Below are 22,366 nucleotides of genomic sequence, written 5' to 3' on the forward strand. Positions count from 1 at the left end.
AAGATGCCAAAGTGGTCAGTGGAAAAAGAGATATAGTAGGGGGTTACTGTTAGGCAATGTGAAGAGTGGGGAGAGAGAAGGTTAAGAGAAGATTTGATAGGAGGTTTTAGTTAAGGCAAAGTGAAGAGTGAGGAGAGATAGTTATCTAGGGATGATAAAAGAGCAGAGACAATTCTTGTTTAGATGCTCTTCAAGAAGGAGTTTGAATTTGGAGGTGTTAAGTGTATTTAGTATATGTTGGAGAATGCACTTCCAAATTTTTGCAATTTGATTTGCTAATAAGGAGTCACCTGAAGTGATGCTGGATTTCTTAGGTTTTAGAAGTAGTTTGTTGCATGAACAGAGGGTTTAGGTTGTGTTGTAAGGTTGGACTAGGTTTATTAGTGCTGGACAGGCTTCTGGTTGATGTACAATGTTGTGAACAGTTTAGTTGGTTATAAGAGCAAGTAGGTTTGGTAGCTCCAGCCACTGTAGTTGTTTCAGGGCTGTACAGTAATGGGTTCTATTTTGGAGGCTGGCAGCAAAGCAAGCTATTTTATGGTAGCATATCTCTAGTTTGGACAGTTCACATTTTCAAAGATTAGTGAAGATGGGGGAGGCATACATTAGTGTGGACAGAAGGTGTGTTCTGGCTATGGCTTGTTTAGTCGAGGGGGTGAGGAATGTTTTTGTCCTATGCAGGCAGCTGAGCTTGATATGAATCTTTTTCATAGTTAGGGCTATGTGTCTTCTTAGGATTTAGTATGAGCTGTCTTTCTTTGAGGAACTGCTATATGTCTGAGAAGGCACTCTGGGTCTTCGATAGGTGTTCAGGGATGGAGGGGGCTGTACAGATAACAGTGGAATCGTCTGCATAGTGTATGATGGGTAGCGTGTGCGGATTCTGAGCTAAAATTCTTTGTAAAGATGAAGAAAAGTAGAGGCCCAAGAATAAACCCTTGTAGGACTCCTGCAGTAACAGATAGAAGAGGAGATATTTCATCTTTCCATATAACTGCTTGTTGTCAGTCTGATAGCTGTGAAACCAGGTAATGGATGATAGTGAGAGATGGCTAGATGATAAATCTCCAAGTAGTTTTTGATGGAATACAGTGTCAAATGCTTTTGACATTTCCAAGAAGTTGGCAGAGACGAGGTTGTTATATCTATGGTGGTTGATGGAGTCTCTGAAACTTTATAGGGCTTTGGTGGTATTATGTTTTGGTCTAAAGCCATGTTGGGATTTGGAGAGAAGGTTCTATTGTAGTAGACAGGTCAGTAGTTTAGATTGTATGGATTTTTCAAGTATTTTTCTACAGGGGAAATTATGGCAGTGGGTCTGTAGTTGGATAATTCTGTGGATTGAGCATCCTTATGCAGAGGGATGATGTGGGAGATTTTCCAGAGTACTGATACATATTGTTCAGTAATGGAGTGATTAATGAGTAAGGAAGACTAGGTATGAGATGGAGTCTGCTGTTAGTGTAAGAAATTCACTTGGGAGTTGATCTACTGCAAGTCTTGTGGGTTTCAGTTGAAAAAGGAGTTTTTTGATGCATGTGGTCTGAATGATCTGGAATGAGAAAGCTGCAGATGGGATGAACAGAGGTTGTGGGGATGGTTAGAGGGATATATGGGTACTGTTGTTTACTAAGGTCGGAATGTAGTTTATGGAATGTGAGTTGAATTGGGCTGCTATGCTTTTGTTGGAAATAAGGTTGGTTGGTGAGGGGGTAGTGGATTGATTAGGATTTGAGTTGTTTAATGGACTGCCAAAACTTCTGAGGTTTATTTGTGTTTTTGTTGGATCAGGGTGTAGTAAGATTTTTTTTTGTCTGCTCCAATTTGAATTTTGGCTAAGTTACATAGTTGGCGCTAGTTGTGAAGGGAAGCTTGAGTTCTAGAAGACTGATAGTTTAGCCATGCTGTGACTCTCTGTTTCATTATGGTTATGGTGTCTTTAGTTAGCCAATGAGCCAATGAGAATATATAGATTAGCAATGTATTTTTCTGACAGGGGCTATTGAGTTTAAGATGTTTAAGAAAGAGTTGTTGAAGTAGACAACTGCCTCATCGAGGGGAAGTTCTTTTAAGGGGGACCATTTATGATGTTTTAAGAGGGTGTTAAAGGTTTCTGTGGAGAAGTGTTTTTTGGTATGGATATACTTGTAGATAGAGGTTTTGGTTGAGTGTGATTTGTGTCTAAGCAGGTAGGTGGGGGGGAGTGATCACTAAGGGAGTCTGGGAGGCAGCCAGACTGTGAGCATAGGTTTGGGCGATTGGAGAGTATCCAGTCTAATATGGAATGTTTATTATTGTGTTTGTTGATTCTTGTTGGTGTGGAGATAAGTTGGGTGAAACCATAGAGGTTAATATGGTTTGTTGGACTTATGGAAGTGCATGTGATTAAGTCCAGATTGAAGTTGCCTAAGATTAGTATTTCCTGATTGTATATAGTGGAGGCCCAGCTAAGCAGGATGTTCTTCATTCCACATTGCTGCAGTCCTTACTGGTTCGGTTCCTTTAGAAGGGAGCCAGGGGAGTTTTAGGAGGCCAGGTTTTGCCAGCAGAGGTCATAGTTAGACTTTACTGGAGCACAGTGTGCCCAGGAGCCAGGTAGGCAGGGCTGGCTGGTAACAGAGGGTCCTTCTTCTTCTCTTCCCTGTTAGCCTAGAGCCTAGTTTCTGCCTTCAAACTTAAAGGAGAGGAGAGAGCTTCAGTTAGCTTCAGTGGGGCTTCTCCTAGCACGCCAGCTTCTAGCCTAAGAAATAAATGCTTAAAATGGCAGAAGATTTAATTACTTACTATGATTAGAGGCTCTGTGCCCTCCTGATAAGAGGCCTAGGGGTGGAACCTGAGTTTGAGAGTTTTGAACAGTGTTCAGAGCTTCTGAGTCTTCTCCTGTTCCCATAAGAGAGGCAAGCTTTGGATAGGATGGGTGAAAGAAAGTGTATACTTTCTTCCACTTTAGCCATGAGGCTTGAATTAACAAACAAAAGATCTTCCAGTTACCCTTCAACATCTATCATCTATCATCAACTACCTGCAAGGACAGTCCTTCAAGCCTTAGGGTTCATGGCATCTCTTGGCCCATGTACCTGCCAATGCCAAACTGCAATGCCAAACTGCATATGAGGAAAAACAAAAAAATACTCAACATGTTGGACACAGGACACTGTTAGGATCAAATAATGTCAAAAGAAAAATAAAATTTTTTTTGGTGGTGGGCTCTCATGAATCTAAACAGATCCTAACTCTCCCGGCAGTCAGAGAGGCAGAGGATTTTAACGACAGATGCCTCAGTGATTGCTTGGAGGGGAGCTCATCTAAATGGAATGTGGATACAAGACGGCCTGCCTGCCAGACTACAGCATCTACATATCAACATGAAGGGAGATGTTACAGTCCAGTTTGCATTAATGGCAAAGGGGGTTTTCTTTTCCTGCAGGTGGTGGTGTTTCTACAGAACAACAAACTGTCATGTGGGTACATCACACAACAAGGGGAACACATTCTTATCCTCTATGCAGGCAAGCAATGATTTTATAAATCTTCATTCAAAAAATTGAAAGTGTCATGGAACTCCAGACATAGATCTGTTAGCTCTTCTCCACTAAAACCACCCCTGCCAAAAGTTTTTTGCAAAGGATTTCATCACACAGCTTGAAGGATGATTTTAATAGCTCCATTGGCCTCTGCTCGCAGCTACTGATACTCCTGAGAGGACTCTGGTAAAAGCCTCCATGGCCCCTACCCCTTCCACACACCTGTTGTCTCAGAGACGGTCATCGTGTCATGTCAAGCTTCACTCTTCTACATCTAACAGCTATTTATTTTGTTTTTTTGAAAGACAGTAGGTCTCTCCCCAACAAGTTTTAAATGTGATTATGGAAGCCACAGCAAAAATTTGAGATTACTGAGCCAAATTTTGAGTGTGGCTCTTCAATATATCACTGAGTTACTGACAAAGGTTTTTTTTTTTTTTCCATTAAGATTCATGCTGCTTGCAACAGCTCAGCTCATGATGTGACCCCACCATTGTTTCAAGATCCTTTGTTCAAGCAATTTCTTAGAGGGCAGAATAAGACCTCCTTTGAGCCAAGACTACTGCTGACTTGGACTTGGCTGCGAAGACTGCTTTTTTTTGGCCATTACTTCTGCAAGAAGGGTTTGTTGCAGGCCCTTGGTGGCAGTGGAGCCTTTTTGATTTTTCATAAGGATAGGTATCTTTACGTACTAATCCTTCCTTTATGCCTAAGTGGTTTCTAGTGTGGCTTTAAACCAAACTATTCATTTGCCTTGAGCAGGACTAAGGATTAGGCAGTCTCAGCAGTTGTTTGTTTCTTTTTTTTTGCAGAGGTTCTAAGGGCAAGCCTGTGTCAAAACTACTAGGTGGAGTGGGGATTGTGTTGCATTGCATTTTGTTATTCCCATCATGGCAAGGAGATTCCAGCTGGGATTAGGCCTCATTCCACTAGGGCTACTGCCACTTCAGGCAGCTACTTTCAGTGCATACTTTCTTCTCTTATCACCTATCACTCTCTTCCTCTAAGTCTAGGGCTGGTTTTTCACAGCTATTTGCAAGGCAGGCATGTTGTCAGTTCCTGCTTCCTTTGGCTTGCCTGCCAGCCTCCTTCTTTTCGCTTTGGGATTCTACCCAGTAGGACTGCAGCAATGTGGAATGAAGAACATAGTACAGTTTATAGTACCACATAAATGTAGATGTGAGTATGTACATCTATCCACATTGTCCCTCCCTCCCCCCCTCTGTGTCCTGGGTGGTTGGTGGGTGGAGGTGTAGATATTCTATTTATTATTTTATATATATTATATATTTTTTTTGGCAGGGTTTTTGGGGGAGTTTTGTTTTTGGCCTTATCTTTCAGGGTCTTCTGACATCTGGGGCAAGAAATTTTCTATTATAAGACTTTTGTTTCCAGGGAGAGAAATACTGCTATGGTGATGATGGACTTCTTTATATTAAGTTGAAGATATGAGATTAGTATTTCAGAGTCTGTAGCTAGAGGTGTGGTAGAGTACAGGTGTTGCAGGTTAAGGTTGCTTTTATATATAGGTTCATAGGTTCATACTAGGCTATCTGCCCGAGGGCATTTACAAGCCTAGCCCATAGTTTTGTGGCTTACGCCACCCCTTTAGTATGGGGAACTGTACCCATTATTTTGCTGTGCCTCTGTCGAGCAGTGACACTGAGGTAATCCCTGGGGTATATCTGCAATCTCCCATCCATTGGTCAAGATTTCTCTTGAACAAGGCCAGCGAGGTGCTCTGCCTCACATATACCGGGATTTTATTCCACAGCATAGGGAGTCTTTGGGTGATGAATCTATCCCTCCAGCACGTCCTATTAATAGCCGTGTCGAGGTTTAAGTCTCCTGCCCTTGTGGCTCTGACGGATCTAGATTTTTTGAGGTGCAGCATATTCATGAAATCTGGGTTTGACATGGCCTTGTATGTTAGGCAAAGGTCACCTCTGAGCAAGCGGTAAGCGACTGAATAGAGCTGGAGTTCTTTCAGTCGGGCAGCATAGGACAGATGTTTGAGACCCTTTATCCTTTTGGTGAGGAACTTTGTGGCCTCTCCAGCTGCTGCAAGTGTCGGGTCAGATACATTCCGAATGGGGCATTGTACTCAATCATTGGTCTGATGAGTGATGAGTATAGGGAGACTATGACCTCCCTTGATCTAGATGAGAATCCCTTCATGATAAGGTGGGCAATGTAGAAGGTCTTCCTAACTACTTTAGCTACATGGGTGTCGAATGACAGACTACTATCAACCTGGGTCCCCAGGTCCCTGATAACTTCTTCTGTGCTCAGTGGATTGCCACCTATTTGGTAGCTAGGGGTAACCTTGTTTTTCCCGAAGGGTATGACTATGCATTTTTTGGCATTTAACTTTAGGCCATGGCTCTGGCACCAGTTATCCGTTTCTGTGAGACCCTTCTGAAGGATATCTGTGTCAGATGTGTTTTCTACTATGGCGCCCAGTTTGCAGTCATCTGCAAACTTTGTCAGCCATAACCCTCCTGTGTTTGCTTGTACTTCAGAAAAGTAGATGCCAAACAAGAGTGGGCCCAGGACTGAGCCCTGTTGCTACATGCTACACCACCACCACCATGTTTGTGTATTCTGTCAGCTGTATGGATATTATATCCTTGGGGCAAGAATTCATCTTTGTTGTGTTTTTTAAACAAGTTTCAGTAATTGTTACAATGTCTGGGGAGTATATTGACAGGGCAGCATGGAAGTCAAGTATTTTGCTTAGAAAACTTTTGAGGTTAATGTTTAGGATAAACAGGTCGGAGGAAGTGCACGTTAAGAGTGAGAGGATTGGCAAACCAGGGTTATGTTGTAGGTGAGGCATTTGAATGTATGCATTAGGGCCTGAGTTCAGATGAATGTCACCACTGAGGTAAAGTAGATAGGATTTGAGTAGGAAGGTGAGTGAGGGTTTAATAGCGAGTCAGTAGTATTTGCATATGATGTGTGGGGGATATGTGATTGGAAGGATATTTCAGTGTGAATAGCTGGATAGGTGTGTTATGAACAGTTGTGGTGATATGTTGATGTGGGTTAGCAGGTAAGATGCAAGAGGCTGGTGGGAGTAGTAGGTGTAATTGTATGCAAGACTTGAAGGTGGTGAAAGGAGGTAAGGTGATAAGTTGTGAGTAGAGTGAGAAGTAATACAGTGAGTAGTAGCATATTGAGGTTGGAGACTGGAGGTTGGAAAACTGAGATGTGTGGGGAATGCTAATTCAATCGTGTGCGTTAGAGGATAGTAGAGAGTGTAATGGTTGAGAAGAGAAGGATAGTGTGAGATGAGTGGGAGTGGTTTAGGAAGAATGAGGTTAGGTGAGTAGTAAAGAGATTGTTGGTTTAGTATGGTTGAGTGGTGGGAAGGATAGACTGGCTGTGGATGTGATTGGCTGACTAAACAGAGGGAGTGGTTATGTAAGTATAAAGCGGGGGAAAGTGGGGGTTGGGTAGAGGAGCAGAGTGAGCTTGAGCTGGTGCACCCCACAGCTGTAGCGTACAGAGGCAAAAAAATCATCAGATACCCAGTCAACAAGGTATGTACTCCGTATAGTGTAGTCCCAAAGTTTTGTATTGCCTTATATTCAACTATTGTTATTAATATATAGCCATATGCACAAAATAGCTAAGTTTAGTACAGTTAACTTGATAGTGTGGAGTGATTAGGGTTTAGGGTAATGGTCACATTTTATAAGGATGCAGTATTAAAACAGATTTGGATAAAGATCCCAATGAGTAAGGTGTTAAGTTGAATGTCTCCACTAGGTCTAAATATGTACTATGAGTTGTGTGGGACATAGAGGGTGACATTTAGCTTCCTAGGATACGACTTAGAATTTTATTTATAGTGACCTGCACACGGAGAAACTCCAGCATGTCATCCTGTTTAACCACCCTAGAGGTATGGTTGTTACTGATATCTGTTAACTCATTCCCTCAAGTATAGCCACCAACATGCAAATGTCTGATTGCTGGACAAGGTATATCCAATCAAGAACCCATCAAAGAAGGTTCTCTCATAGATCAGTTGATATTAAAAAAAATAGCATATCTGTTATGTTCTCAGTTACTCATGGAGAACAGTGTCTTGCAGGGGTCTTTAGTTGTGACCTTAACTTTTGTACTTGTGACTTGTTTCCAGTGATGTTCAGAATGAACATCTTATTACCATGCTGCAAAGTATTATTCGGAAAAAGTTTTTATTAAAGCCTCTTGTAAGTCAGATTGTACTGTTCATTAAAACATTATTCTCTAACATCTGCATTATGTTGCAAGTTAGTAAGATTACTGCATATTATCTATTGAGCATTGATTGAGTGGAATATTCTCTAAAGGTTTACCATCTTCATCCCACTTGATGGCTGCTGTATTACTGCAGCCAGTGAGGGAGCCACCTGCAGTTTACAGCCTTCTGGCAACTTAGTTTAGCATTGACATATGACTGATACTGTTATCTGTGCAGTCTGTAAGCACAGTTGTACATTCGTTCATATAGGGACAAACATCTGAATACATATATTGCTGAAACACAATTGCTGTCCCATTTCGCTGAGCTGGTTTTAACTTGCTGTATACACTTTCCTGCAAGGTGTGATGTAATCTTTTCTGAAGTAATATAAAAACAACAAATATAAAAACAATTGATAGAAGTCAGTACTCCGTTTTCACAGAATGAATGCATGCATTCATCATACAGATGACCTTTTAAGTGCATTAAATCACGTCCACCTCTTGTGAGTACGGCACTGCAGTATTGTTTGTGCAAAGTGGCATTATGTGCTGTGATAACTGCATTCCTCTGCAGCGGTTTAATGGCCAACTGTGATTTCACATACTATTATATATGCATGGTAACACTTGAAAGTAAAATATTGACCATTTTGTCTTTTGTAGCTTGTATGTAGTGCTGCACTTTTTTTGCATGAGCAAATGGGAAAACTGTAAATCGTGGACTAGCATATCAGTTCAAAACACCTGCTTTGCATATTCAGTTTGCCACCTGCAGGAAACATTTAATGCTGGTTGAAGTAGCACAGGTGCATGAATACATGATATGAATATGCAACATTTCAAGAACACATTGTACATTTTTTTTCTCAGAGAAACAAATACACCCTAGTAGTGCACAACTTACAGTGCAAATTGCAGGGGTGTTGTGCAGTTTGGGAACATTTATTTATTTCTGCTTCTTTTTTTTTCTGAGTGTTATAAATTACATTTAAAGTTTTTTATGTACAATTATAGTTCATTCAGTTTAAATGAAAAATGTATTTTGTTATGCATTTTTATTTTCACTTGTTTTTCTGTCTTATGTATTTTGGAGCTTTTCTCTCTGAGCCCCCACTGCAAAGAGGATCTTGTTAAGAGGTTCCTTGCTACCATCTGTCTTCAGTAAATTTACTAAGACACAAAAGCAGTTTAAAGCAAGACTTTTATAGTTCAGAATGGAGTGGCAACAAGCTAAGATTACATATAGTGTGAAGTTATATGAAATCTAAATCTGACTAACATGACAGACTTGAGTACATGAAACACGGTATAGCATAGTTTTATGTGATACCTTCTAGAAAATTCTTTCCAATCATAATTCATATCCTTAATTAGCAGTAGAATAGTACAATAGTTAAGAATCTGTCAGTGCTGTTACAGCTGTACAAATTGTCATGCACTGTTCTTTCCCATGATCTCATGTTTGCAGTAATTTTCTTTACACACATAAGGCTGCATTCAATACAAAACTTGTAACAAAGCAAGGACAAACAATATAAGCCATATTTATGTTTCTACTACTGTCAAGCAAGTAATGTTCCATAATATTCCTTTCTTTTATAACAACGTAGAACTGAGTTCCAAATAAACGTGAAACATAGTTATTGTACTCATACTTCACAGAATGCAAACATGTTTTTGATTTGACATGCAGAAATGCATTTTGACAGTTGTGATACCTGAAATATTTCTAGTAGAGGAAGTCCAATGTTGCACTTATATTTTTAATATTTCAATATATACTTGACATTCCCACTCAAGACTATCCATTTCTCTCATTGCCCATCTACTATACTGTAATATCCCTTTTAGTTTACAGTGTTTATTGGCTCTGTATTTTCTAGTATGCCATATGATTATCTTTTACAGTTATTTGCCTTTCATTTGTGAAATGTTCTTTCTTCCTGAGAATCCTTTTATCTGAATAGCATTGGATGTGCCTTGATTTTCTCATTTTTTGCTTGTGTTTTTTAGGTCTTTACTTCCTGCCCTATCTTGTGTGCAGACATGCCTGTTGCACCTGTTGGATATGAGTTGGGAGCCTTCAGATCTTGCATTCTTCATTGACATTAAACTAGCTGACCTCCTGCTGACCATGTCCCAGGAAAACATTAGCAGTCATGATAGTGCAATCTGGTAAGAAATGTGAATATTGTAATATATTATTGTTTTGTTCAATTTAGCATTTATTTTGCTAGGAATATGATTTCATATTTATTTGGAAGTGGTTTTGCATTGATTAGAGCATTACCTTTAAGATACACTTGCCATCTTACATGCTTTGAGAACTTAACCCCATCTTCGTAATCATTCTGCTGGTGGGGCTGTTGAGCTGTTGCTTCTTGTACTGGTCATTTAAGAACAATGAGGTACTAAAGGGTGACTACCAAAAATCAACAAATTGCTCAGTCTATGCAGGGATTTCTAACATAAGATGAACCGTTTCTGGTGCAGTGCCATTAGCTCCCCAAGTGATATCACTGAATTTTAGTACAAAAAAAGTGTTCTGCAGTGTATTCAACTTCCTGCTTTGCTTTGTAAATAGTGGATGTTGCTTAGCGCACAGGCAAGATCTGTACATTCACTGTACTGTTCTACATAACATGTAGCAGTTATGCCACAACAGGACACTTAATCATGCGGTGTGACTCACACAGGTTTTGGGATATCCTTTGCACATAGATGTGTAGATATAAAGAGGTAAGATGCCTACACTATTTCCACCCTGCCCAGGATTCCAGCTGTTTTCAGTGTTGAGATTATTATCTGCAAATTATCAGAAGTATGTACTTTATCATCAGGGTAATCTGTGGAGTTGCACTAAATACTCAGTTGAAAATTTTTTTTACTACCGTTGCAGAGTTTATTGCATTGTTACTATTTTCAAATAGGATCTTGGTTGACTGTGACTTGGAGGTTTTGAGATTATTTATTTTATTTATTTATTTTACCCGCGGTGGTGGTGCTGCGGTAGCGTTGTCGCCTCACAGTCAGACGCTGTCCGGTTCGATTCTCAGCTAGAGTGTCTTCTGCGTGGAGACATACGTGAATGGGCGTACCTTCGTTGAAGGTTGTGCGTCAGGGCTGGTAACTCGGCACGTAAAAATCAACTACCAATCATTAGCGGACCGGAGTTTCACTGTGGCAGCCCCTAACCGGGAAAAGCTGAAAGTCACAACAACATTTATTTATTTTACATTTGTTGACTGTGTTAGTCTGTCTGAGCTTGTGGCTCATTTTCAGCAGAGACCTGAGGAGAAAGGCTCCACAGTAGAGATGCAAACATTGTACATTGTAACAAAAACAGTTTACATATTAGGTAAATATATACAAGCTATTTACAAATAAGAAAATCAGTGCACTTTGGAATTGGCAGGAGTAATAAGATATTAATCAAGTAAGAAGTGGTTAATAATTAAGTTACATTCACAGTAGGATAATTGTACATACAGTAGTTGGTAACAAATGTAGGTCTTCTAGAATACTAGATTCAGGTTTGTAGGTCAATGATTATAGCATGGAAGAGAAAAAAATAAAATTATGATGTGTCTGGGAAATGTCACCAGCAGGTGTTTTTGTGACTGATTTTGCCATCTGAAAATTTTAACCTTTAGTTTGAAATGATTTTTCACAAGACCATATTAAGTATTTGAGCGTAAACATTGTGGTTTGTTAAACAAAAAGGGTGCATTATTTAACCCCCCCCCCACACCTAGAAATAAGAGATTTATAGCAATACATTTTAGAGAGAGTTATCTTTGGAAAAGCAAGCAGATTGGCTAAGAAAAGGGACATAAATTTGATTCCAGCTAACAGTACATTACCACTAACAAAAAGCTGTGTACTGGATAGATTTAGTTAAAAAAGTGTATGCAGTTGCCGCTTTGAACATCAAGCATGCTAACTGCCAAACCCATATGCTTCCATACCAAGGAGGCAATGTTAAACAGAAGGTATGTGCACGAAAAACACTTGACTGAGCCCTGAAGCAACTTTTATGGATATTGCAGACTGCTGTTAAGTTTAGTAAACGTGCTATTAAATGAAATTATTATGCTTTAGTTGCTTATGCCAGGTTGGCCACTGCAAGCTCACTTATCAGACAGCATGGTTGGCTAAGTATTCAATCCTTGCCAAAGGATGTTAGAGAACAACTACAGAAATGCATCCTTAAGGTATTATTTGACTGCCCCTCACATGAAGAATCCAAGAAGTTGGAGGGAAAAGGCATAACTGTTTCGGCAGTAAAACAGCTTTTTTCATTCTCTGATGCCAAGTATAATAGGATCTATCCAGTCAAAAGTGACCTTTTCATTGAAAACAGTATTGCGGTAAACAGTTTAAGCAAAAGAGAGCTTTCAGATTGAATCAGTGGGAGAGATGGCAGAGATCAAGGCAGGGGGTCAGGTTAATAGTACTGGACCCTTCCAAGCAAAGCAGATACCTCCCAGATGTTCAGCATTAGATCACTGTTGCGGTAGCTTAAGTTCTTTGGATTGTATCCTGCCAATATATGACCAACTGACCAGCTTATCAAAGCTAAAGGGCACCTTCCTCAAGCTTTAAATGCCAAGAGCTTGAGCAGAACTCCATATGAAAAGCTGTTAGAGGGCCAAAAGCTTCAGAGATTGCTTGCCACTGAATTGTAGTCCTCCCGCAGGCTTTGTGGCACTGAAGGTAAGTGATCCTTCAAGGCTGGGCAGATAAGTCCCCTCCTTGGTCAAACCTTTATTTTAGGGGAAAACTAATGGTTTTTTTCTAAGAAACTAATATTATTTACCATAGGAAACTAGTGTTTGGACTGTCATTCTGTACCAGGAGATTTTATTGCAGTGAAAGTTTGTGGAAAAATACGGTTTAAATCTGTTTTTTTTTTCACTTTTTGTAATATTATTTTATTGAGTTTGTGTTATGGGCAGGACTTGGTGCTTTTGGGACTCTTTAATTTTTTTTTAACCCCAAAACAAACTTTTTTTTTTTTAATCAGGCGCTTAGCTTACAAGACTCTTACAGCCTTTGCTGACCTTCTTTGAAGCTTCCTTTACAGCTGGACCTATGGAGCAGATCCCGGTCTTCACAGTTCTTCCTTTCCTTATTCAGAAGAAGAAAGTTGTCAGGAAGTCTTTGGGTGTCAGGTCGGCTCTGGTGTTTCCTGATCCACTGATGGGTGAGACTGCTGTTGCTGTATTTGTTTCCTTAGACTGCTCACCATTTTCACTTGGTCCCACTGTTGTTGCACCTACAGTTATTAAGAACCAGAGTTTGTGTGTGTGTTTATATATATATATATATATATATATATATATATATATATATATACACACACACACAAACACACATCCTCTCCAGCTGTTTGGTTGCTGTCAGCAGGTAAGGAAGAACCGCTGTTATTGGTCCCAGGGATAAGGGATAGGTGTAAATCTACAGCATAGCCTGGAAAGGGAGCCTGAGCCCTGGTATAGTGTCCCTGTTTTGGGTCTGTCCTTTTCCTAGGAATTATTCATTTCATTCAAATAGGATCTGAAAGTCCTTCAACTAGGTCACACCTTGCAATGGGAGTCCTTTCCTTCTATTCCAGGGGACTCCTCCTTACTCACTAAACTGAATATCCCTGTTTCCGGAACACGTGTTATTTCAGGGAGTCATAAAATCAGTTCCTGCCTGCCAGATGGGCAAAGGATTTTATTCAAGGATTTTTCTGTTCCCAAAGAAAGAAGGAATTTGGAGGCCTATGGTAGTCCTTTACTTTCTCAGTCTTTTTGTCAAAGTCCCAGAGTTCAAAATGTTATCCCTTTAGGCCATGTTACATCTTGCCCTTGGCTAGCTTTCATGTTAAGGTTAGACATAAAAAGATGGCTACCATCACATTTCCATAGGCAAACATTTCAGACATTTCTTAAAATTTTCTCTGTCTGGCTTACATTGTCAATTTTCAATTTTTTGCCTCACCCTTGGACTATCTCCTGATACAAGGATACTTGCAAAGTGTCTGGCTCCAGTAATTGCTTATTGCAGACTTTCAAGCCATTCACATTTTTCCATGTTTGGATGATTGTCTTATGTTTGCAGACTACTTCTCCTGCGGTCAGGTGTTCAGAATCTTTTACTCGGCCTGGATTTTCAAAAGAACTTACAGAAAACGTCTCTCATCCCTTCTCACAGAATAATTTTCCTGGGATGTTTGTAAAATTCTACCCTGGAAAGAGATTTTCTTCCTCCAGACAAAGTAAAGATGTTCTAACAGTTCTTCCTGAGTTTTTCCAATCAAAACCATGGAGTACATGGATGTTCTTCATCTCACATTGCTGCAGTCCTTACACTTGGGTAGTCCGCTGTATGCAGGCAAGCAGAGTTTTTAGCAGACAGCTCTCAGCATACAACAGCAAGGTTTCTACCCGAGCAACAGAACTCCTTGCTTGAATGTCCTTAGCAGATGTGTTGAGGATCCCCACCTATGGAATTGGATGGATCCTCACGATTTTCAGATATTGACAGTGTCAGTGGGAATTCCCAGACATAGAGACATTCTCTCCACTAAACCACCCCCCCACCACCAAGCTTTTAAAAAGAAGGTTTCATCCCACAGCTTGGAAAGTGGATGCTTTTCTTTCAATTGGAGCATCTTAATTCTGCTCTTCAATATCTTACTGGAGTTACTGGACAAGGTTTGTCCTTCTCTTCTATTTAAGGTTCATGCTGCAGCAATTTCGGCTCACTATGATGACCCACCATTGTTTTCTCATCCTTTGTTCAAGCAATTTCTTAGAGGTAAGTGGTTGGTATCTTGATTTTAAATCAAACTATTCATATGCCTAAAACTTTTTATTAAAAATTCTTTAAAAAAAAGGGGAAAAGATTTTGCACACTTTAGATGTACACAGGCAGTTCTTGATATTATTATTTGGACAGGACCAAAGGGTTTTTTTTTTCAGCAGTTTCAGGCAGTTTCTTTTGCTTTGAGTCTCAGGGGCTTTTTGTTCTCAAACTTAAACTATGTCTAAGTGGATTTGTATTGCATTGCTTTCCTGTTTCCATGATTGATTAGTTCCAGCCATCATGGGATTAGGATTCCAGCCAGGGCTGAGCCCACTTGACAGCTTTTTTTTGGGGGGTGGCAACTAAGGATGGGTTGGAGGCAGCTATATGGAGTTCAGTGGCATTTTTCTCTAGCATACTTCACCTACCACTTATTCTAAAATCTAGGGCTGGTTTGCCACTGCTGTTTTGCAGGGCATTTTTTTCCTGCTTTCCTTATTTTTAGGCCATCTGCTCCCTTACCTCTGCTTTGGGATTCCTACCCAGTGTGGGACTGCAGCAAATGCTGATAAAGAACAATGAGTACAGTTTTTGTAAGTTTGTACCTACCATAATGTTAGAAGATCCAGATTGCTGCAGTCAAACCCACCCAGTACCCTTCCCCTCCCTAGTTAGAAGTGATTTGTGTGTCAATGGGTTGTCAATATATTATATATACTGTATATATGCATTTTTAGTGTTAGTTTGCTTGGTTGTTTGTTTGTTTGTGGTTTGTTTTGACTTTTCCTTTTTCTTTTGGGGGACATCTGACATCTGAAAAGAGAAAGGATATGGCGTGGGTCATGCGGTCATGTACCTGATGTCACGTGGTGTGGTCTTTGACCGACGTCCAACGTCAGCCTTCACTTTATTATACGGGCCGACCGAGGACAGCCCGCGGACCCCAAAAAGTGGGGACTGCAGCAATGTGGATCTTCGAACATCTACATTTATGGTAGGTACAAAACTGTACTTTTCTATGATTTTTAAGATTCCCATGGGCAGACTCCAAATGAGAAAAATTCAGTAGTACCTCAGTCTGGTCTGGAATTAACATCTGCACCCTTTGTCTTTTCAGATCCCAATTCTGGGATTTTTAGGGAGAGAAGTTCTATGGTGGGCAGACGAATTCTCTCAAAATCCAGGTCGCTCATTCTCTCTTCCACTTCCTTTTATGTCTGTCTCAAAAGATGCTTCAGACCTATCCTGGGGAGCTGTATTCAAAGGGGTGAAGTGCAAGGTCTATGGAAGAACGAGTGGGGCAAAGCATATACATTTGAAAGAGATGATGGCAGTTGCAAGTACTTTGAAAGCCCTAAATCATCTCTGTTCTCCAGACCCTTTTCAAATTTTCACAGACAAGACCAACACCACAGTTATGTGGTATATTAACAGAGGGTGTGTGTGTGTGTGTGTGTGTGTGTGTGTGTGGGGGGGGTTAATGACCAGATAATTTCCTGTTTTCAGACTTGCTGTGATAGCCTGGGAGTTAGCAACTCGGCTCAGTTTGACTATCCAAGCTTCATACATTCCGTCAGAGCAAAAATATTGTAACATATAAGCTAAGCAGGGCCTGGACAGTCCCTCACGAATGGAAGCTGCACCCAGGCATCTTCCAGGAATTGATCCAACTGTGGGAGAACACCTCAAGTAGATCCGTTTGCCTCTACTCAGAACAGACGGTAAAAAAAAATCTGCTTCAGGTTTCTTTGCAAATAGGCCTGGGAGACCAGATCTAGTTTGCCACAGCAACAGATTGGAGGTTCTGATTTAGCTCGGGCCAGTTGAGCAGTTTTTTTCATTGCTATCTTATTCAAAATTTTTGCTATTTAGTATAGTTAGATAGTTATGATTGCTGATAAAGCTCTTATAGCTTTTCAGTGCGTTTTCCCTTCACATTTACTGTTCTTAATAAATTTCTAGTTGGCCTCTTTTAGGCCTGGTTTAGTAGTAGTTTTATCTACTTGGTGTGGTCTGTCTAGCATTCTGCTTTTTATAAATAAGGCTTAGTACAGTAAACCTTAAATAATTAGATAAGGTTATTGTGTATTTTTCAGCTTGCAGTGTGCTATTCAGTGACCTTTGTCACATTTTCTCAGATAGTTATAGCTTAGATAGTTATAGTCGTTTGCTGTGTGGTCTGTCTAGTCTTCTGCATTTTTAGATAAGGCTTAGTTCTTATTACTGTTGAAGTTACAGTAAACCTTGGTTTATTTAGATTAGGTTGTTGTTTCTTAGCTCCTTTTGCATAGTCAGCTTGTGTGATATCACATTTATACTGGTTATATTGTGTGTGTGTGATTTAGCCTGCTTTTATTTAAGACTTGTGTGCAGATTTACTGTTGTGTGATTTTTAGCCTGCAATTTTTCCAGGCTTCTGTGAATAATTACTGTTGAATTTTTTTGTGGTAACAGTAACTTTTTCTGACATTAATATGGCTGACCAAGATAAGCACCCTAAGTCTAGCTTCAAAAAGTGCTCAAAGTGTGGCCAAAAGATGTCTGTTACAGACAGCCACGTTAATTGTGTTTACTGTCTAGGGGCTCTGCTTTTGCAAGACAGTTGTTCCATTTGTCATTCCTTCTCCTCAAGGGTCCTGCAGGAAAGGAAGAGGAAACCTATCTATAGAGGGTTGCTTAAGCCTTCTTTCCAGGAAGCTTTGAGTGACCAGGATGGATCCAGCAAGTCCTCAAAGTTTTCCAAGACATCGGACTCCAAGAAATAAAGAAGTTATGTACTCACCATAACGTTCCATCTGAGTATTTGTACTTCATCGGATCCGAGCTGGCAAAAATTACTAGCATCAGCTCCGAGCTCCATACTCCTCCCCTTACTCAAAATACACTTCCACTGTCTTCCATCCTCAGATCGAGTTTGCGGAACTTTTACTTAGAACCCGACCTGATAACATACTTGTGACCTATACTACAGCCCGTAGGCTGAACATGCGCCAGGGTCCAGGGGAGGGGTGGTTGAAGACAACTGAAGTACAACTACTTAGATGGAACATTATGGTGAGTACATAACTTCTTTATCTGAAGTAGTTTACTTCATTTGGTCTTCAACCTGTGGGACAGAGTCCCCAGCTGCTAAACTCCTTGGAAGCCCTCATGGAGGGATATTCTGGAGCACCGCAGAGCTAAAGGATGCTCTCCTTCTAGATGTCAAATCCAATTTGTAATGGGAAATAAACTTATGAGATGAGGACCATGTAGCTGCAGAGCAAGTGTCATCCAAAGACACCCTAGACCAGAAAGCTGCAGACGTAGCCATGGACTTAGTGGAATGAGCTTTAACCTGACCTGAAGGAGACATGCCTTTGTTCTTGTATACCTTACAGGATGCATGAAGAAATCCATGTAGCTATAGTGACCTTGGAAGTAGGTTTGCCCAAAAAAGGTCTATAGAATGAAACAAACAATTGATCAGATTTACAAAAATTTTTTGTCCTGTGTAAATAGAATCGTAATGGTCTAGGAACATCCAACATGTGCAGTTTGTAAGTTTGTATTCCATCCTGTTGGTAAAATTGGGAAAGAACACAAGCAAATTTATAGTCTGATTGATATTGACTGGTGACTCCACCTTAGGAAGAAAAGATGGGTTGGTTCAAAGGGAAACTCTGTCTTTATGAAAAATCATGTACAGGAATTTTATGGACAAGGCCTGTAATTCCGAAACCCTTCTAGCAGAGGTAATAGCCACCAGAAAAACGGTTTTCCATGATACAAATTTTAGATCTGCAGTTGAGGCAGGCTCGAAAGGTGGAGCGACTAGAGCTTGGGAGAACAATAGTAAGGTCCCACAGGGGGACAGGATCTTTGACCGGGGGGGGGGTAGCAAGAAAGTGCCTTTAATAAAGGCTTTACACAATCTAGAAGATGCCAAGGATGCAGAATTCTCACCCACATGAAAATGAGAAATAGCAGCCAACTGGACTTTGACAGTAGAAGAACTAGCTCCATGCTGGAAAATATCCGCTAGAAAATCAAGAATGGCGGAAATAGGAGTCATAAAAGGATCTAAACTTCTCTGAGAGGCCCAGAAAGAAAAACGTTTCCATTTGCTGCAATAAACCTTTCCAGCAGAAGACTTATGAGCTGCTACCAAAATAGACTTAACTGAAGAGGAACGTCCGGGAGTCCTAGCAATCACAGGAACTGGAGCAGCCAAGTGCATGAGCTTCAGGCTGTCCAGACTTAAATGAGGCACCCCCGATGGGTGCGAAATCAGATCCGGAATGGGATCTAGGATCCAAGGTGGAGCCAGAAGGTGAGACCAAAGGAAGGGAAAACCATACCTGGGAGGCCAGAATAGGGCAGTGAGCATCACCTTGCTCCCCAGTCGACCAGCTTTCTGCAGAAACCTCAGGATGAGAGGAACTGTCAGGTAAGCATACAGAAGGCCGGGAGGCCAAGCATGAACTAGAGCGTCTCTGGGGGACTCCCCCAGTGGGGGGTTAAGAGCGAAAAACCTGGTGCACTTCGCGTTAGAAGGAGATGCAAAGAGATTGCAACAAGGTTGACCCCATTCGCTGAAGATCTGTTCTGCTACTGATAGATTCAGAGACCACTCGTAAGGCATCAGAATGGTCCAACTTAGCCTGTCTGCTAGAATGTTGGACCGTCCCGGAATGTGCATCTCGATGAGAAAGCGACCAGTGGAGATAGCCCATTCCCACACTCTCATGGCCTCGCGACAAAGGGGATAAGATCTGGTCCCTCTCTTTTTTGTTGATATACCAGACTACTGATGATGTCTGATTGAATGGCAGTCGTCCTCAGAGGAAGAAAGGCATGAAGGGCGTTCAACGTTAGAAGGACTGCCCTCATCTCTAGGACATTGATATGCAAGCTGGTCTCCATGGGGTAACCACAGGCCTTGGACTGTCCTGCCTGAACAATGCCCCTCCCACCCGAGTCGGGAGGCATCTGTGATCACTGTGGTTTGGGCCGGGGCTGGAACAAAGGATCGTCCCTCCAAAATGTCCAGAGAGCTCATCCACCATATGAGGGCTGACCTTGACTTGACTTAGGTGTTTAGGGTAGGTTAGTGGTAAATCCAACAGGGACCACCGAACCACTAGAGTTCATTGAAGAATCCACATGTGTAGCCGAGCACTTGGAAGGAGAGTTATGGTCGCCACCATCGAGCCTAGGGTCCATGACACTGATTCCACTGTCGGGAGGTGAGAATGGTAAATTAGGGAGACATGCATCCTGTGGTTTTGAACTCTCTCCGAGGTCAGGAATACTTTACATTAGTGTCAGGATAGACACACTACATTGCAATCTATCACCTGTACAGGCTTTAGTAGAGACTTGGCTGTGTTGATTATGATACCCAAACTCAGGGCAAGTGTCAGAAATTAATCCCTGGTTTGGGAAAGTAGATGCCTTGTGGGGGCAGTGAAGAGCCAATCATCCAGGTACTGATAGACCTGAATCTCCTGAAGCCTCAGGTGAGCCGCTATAACTGCCATCACTTTGGTAAACACCCTGGGGGCTGTGGTGAGGGTAGATAGATAATAATTGGCCCCTAACCAGAAGCAGAGAAACCTCCTGAAGCTTCTGTGCATTTTTATGTGATCATAAGCATCCTGGAGATCTAATGAGCACATCCAGTCACTCTCTTGCAGGTACGACATGATGGACTGTAGTGTGACCATCCGGAGCCTTTCTTTGGCAATTGACAGGTTGAGGGTAGAGAGGTCCAAGATGGGCCTTAAGTCCCCCATTTTTTTTGGCACCAAAAAAACCTGGAGTAGAAGCCTGATCCGGACTGAACTGGGGGGATGGTTTTGATGGCTGTTTTTCCTAGCAGCTTGAAAATTTTTTGTGCTGCTTGCCTCCCTTTGCGTGGGTGGAACGTCCAGGAGGTGTTTGGGAGATATGGGGGAATGCACGAAGGGGTAGAATATCCTCTGGATATGATTTGAAGCAACCCAGCGGTCTGTTGTTATGGACTCCCATGCCGCTGGGTGCAAGGACAATCGTACCCGACTGCCGCCAGAGTAGAGCAGCCGGGCAACCCCTCAGGGTTGCTGCCCGGGTCTGTCCAAGAATAGTTCTCGAGACCCAAAGTTTCGCGGACCCCCTTGGCCTCTGGGCCAGTGTCCATTTTGTCCCCCTCAGTTTCTAGGGGAAGAAGAGCCCTGAGTGTCCTGGGAATAGTGAGACTTTTGGAACCACATCATGTTTTGCCCTCTCTGGTTCCGGGAAAAGGACCTTTGAGGGTTAGAGAAGTGGATCCCGATGGCAGACAGTGTCTTCCCATCCTTCTCACTCTGGACTAGTGTCTCCGGACAGTCTTACCGAAAAAAGTCGGGCCGTCATAAGGGGCATTGACAAATGATGCCTTAAAGGATTCAGTGAATTGGCACAACCTGAGCCAGGCGTTATGCCTCATGGACATGCCGGACCTAGCCGCTCCTTCCGTGGCATGGGAGAGGAGTCACATGGATGTATTTGATGCTGCTCTCAGAGTGGCCATTTTTGCGGAGAACGAAGCCTTGTCCTCTGACATGGACTTGGGTGGAGACTCCTCCAGCTCCTTCACTTGGTCACATTGGAGTCTTGTGACATGGGCCAAGAAGTTCAGCGCCCTTTTTGAAAAGGTAGCTGAAGCATACACCTGCTTCCCTAGATGGTCCATCATCTGTGGACCGAGGAACTTTCCTGAGATAGTTCCTTTTTCGTGGCTGCTGCTACCACCATGGCGTCCACTGGGGAGCCCTTGTTCCAGGAAGGCCTGTCAATAGCAGGATATAAACCTTATCAGGATGCTTGGGGATCGGCTTCACGGTATCTGGTTCCTTCCACGCCCACGAGGTTATCAAATCCACTAAAAGGATACATGGGAGGGGACACCCAAGACGTAGATGGGCTTGTGCCGAAAGCCTCCAGAAACACAGACTCATCAAAGGAGGGCTTTGTGGGTAGACCAACCTCCCTGCTGGTGCAGGATCTCCATGATGTCTCCAAAGGAGACATCGTCGGGAGGTGATCTTGGGGAGCTCTCCCCATCATCTAAATCTGTGTCCTCGGTTAGGGACTCAGGGGAGTCCAAGTGCCTCCTCTTGCATGTATGCTTGTGAGGGACATCTCCCGTGGGGCTCTCCGGGGAGCACTCGCAAGCCATCTGTTCCTCTAGAGGAACCATCTGGGGCTCTTCGGGCACAGGCTGTCTTTCTGGTAAGACAATGGGGACTGTAGACACAGCTGAGGGGGTCTGGGCAGAGTCTGAGGGGGCATTCAGGGGCTTCGATCTGATTTAGAAGACCCTTTCTACCACATTGAATGCTGAAGGAGAGCAAACCTCCTGGGAAGCTAATAAAGAGGCCGGTCTCCCCAGATCCGAGACAAAAATCAGAGCCGGACCCAAAGTGGACTGAGCTCAGAGGGCGGGAACCTGGCCCCAACAACGTCAGAGCTGATGGAAATTTTTCCACTCCCTCGGCTCCGACATCCAGGCTCCGGCTCCGAGAGCAGCTCGGATCTGAACTGGTCGGATCCAAGATGCTCCAGGCAGCTGTCGGCATTGAGGACGTAAAGACAGTCGGCACCGACCCCCTGACCAAGGCCAACCTCGGATCTGTGAACTCTGAAGCTGAAGGTCGGATTGGGAAGGAGAAATGGGCTGAAAAAAGGGAAGCGCGCTCCCCCCTCCTGAAGGAGGGGGGCTGGCAAGACCCCCATCTGGATCTGTGTACGGATAAAGCGTCTCATCATCTTATCCATATCCATGTTCGATAAAGAATGGGTCGACC

The 22,366-nt window shown here is 42.3% G+C and overlaps 1 protein-coding gene across 1 annotated transcript in view; it reads left to right on the plus strand.

Annotated features, from left to right (window-relative positions):
• Positions 1–22,366, plus strand: part of ZZEF1 (zinc finger ZZ-type and EF-hand domain containing 1) — a gene marked incomplete in the record, with an annotated part of 3,903,331 nt that overhangs the window by 2,314,325 nt on the left and 1,566,640 nt on the right. The window contains 1 exon segment of the mRNA XM_044082903.1: positions 9,777–9,938. Within this exon segment, the coding sequence (XP_043938838.1) occupies positions 9,777–9,938 (162 nt within the window).

This window comes from Protopterus annectens, chromosome 9.part0, assembly GCF_019279795.1.
Source record: "Protopterus annectens isolate FY-2018-M chromosome 9.part0, PAN1.0, whole genome shotgun sequence".
Taxonomy (NCBI): domain Eukaryota; kingdom Metazoa; phylum Chordata; order Ceratodontiformes; family Protopteridae; genus Protopterus; species Protopterus annectens.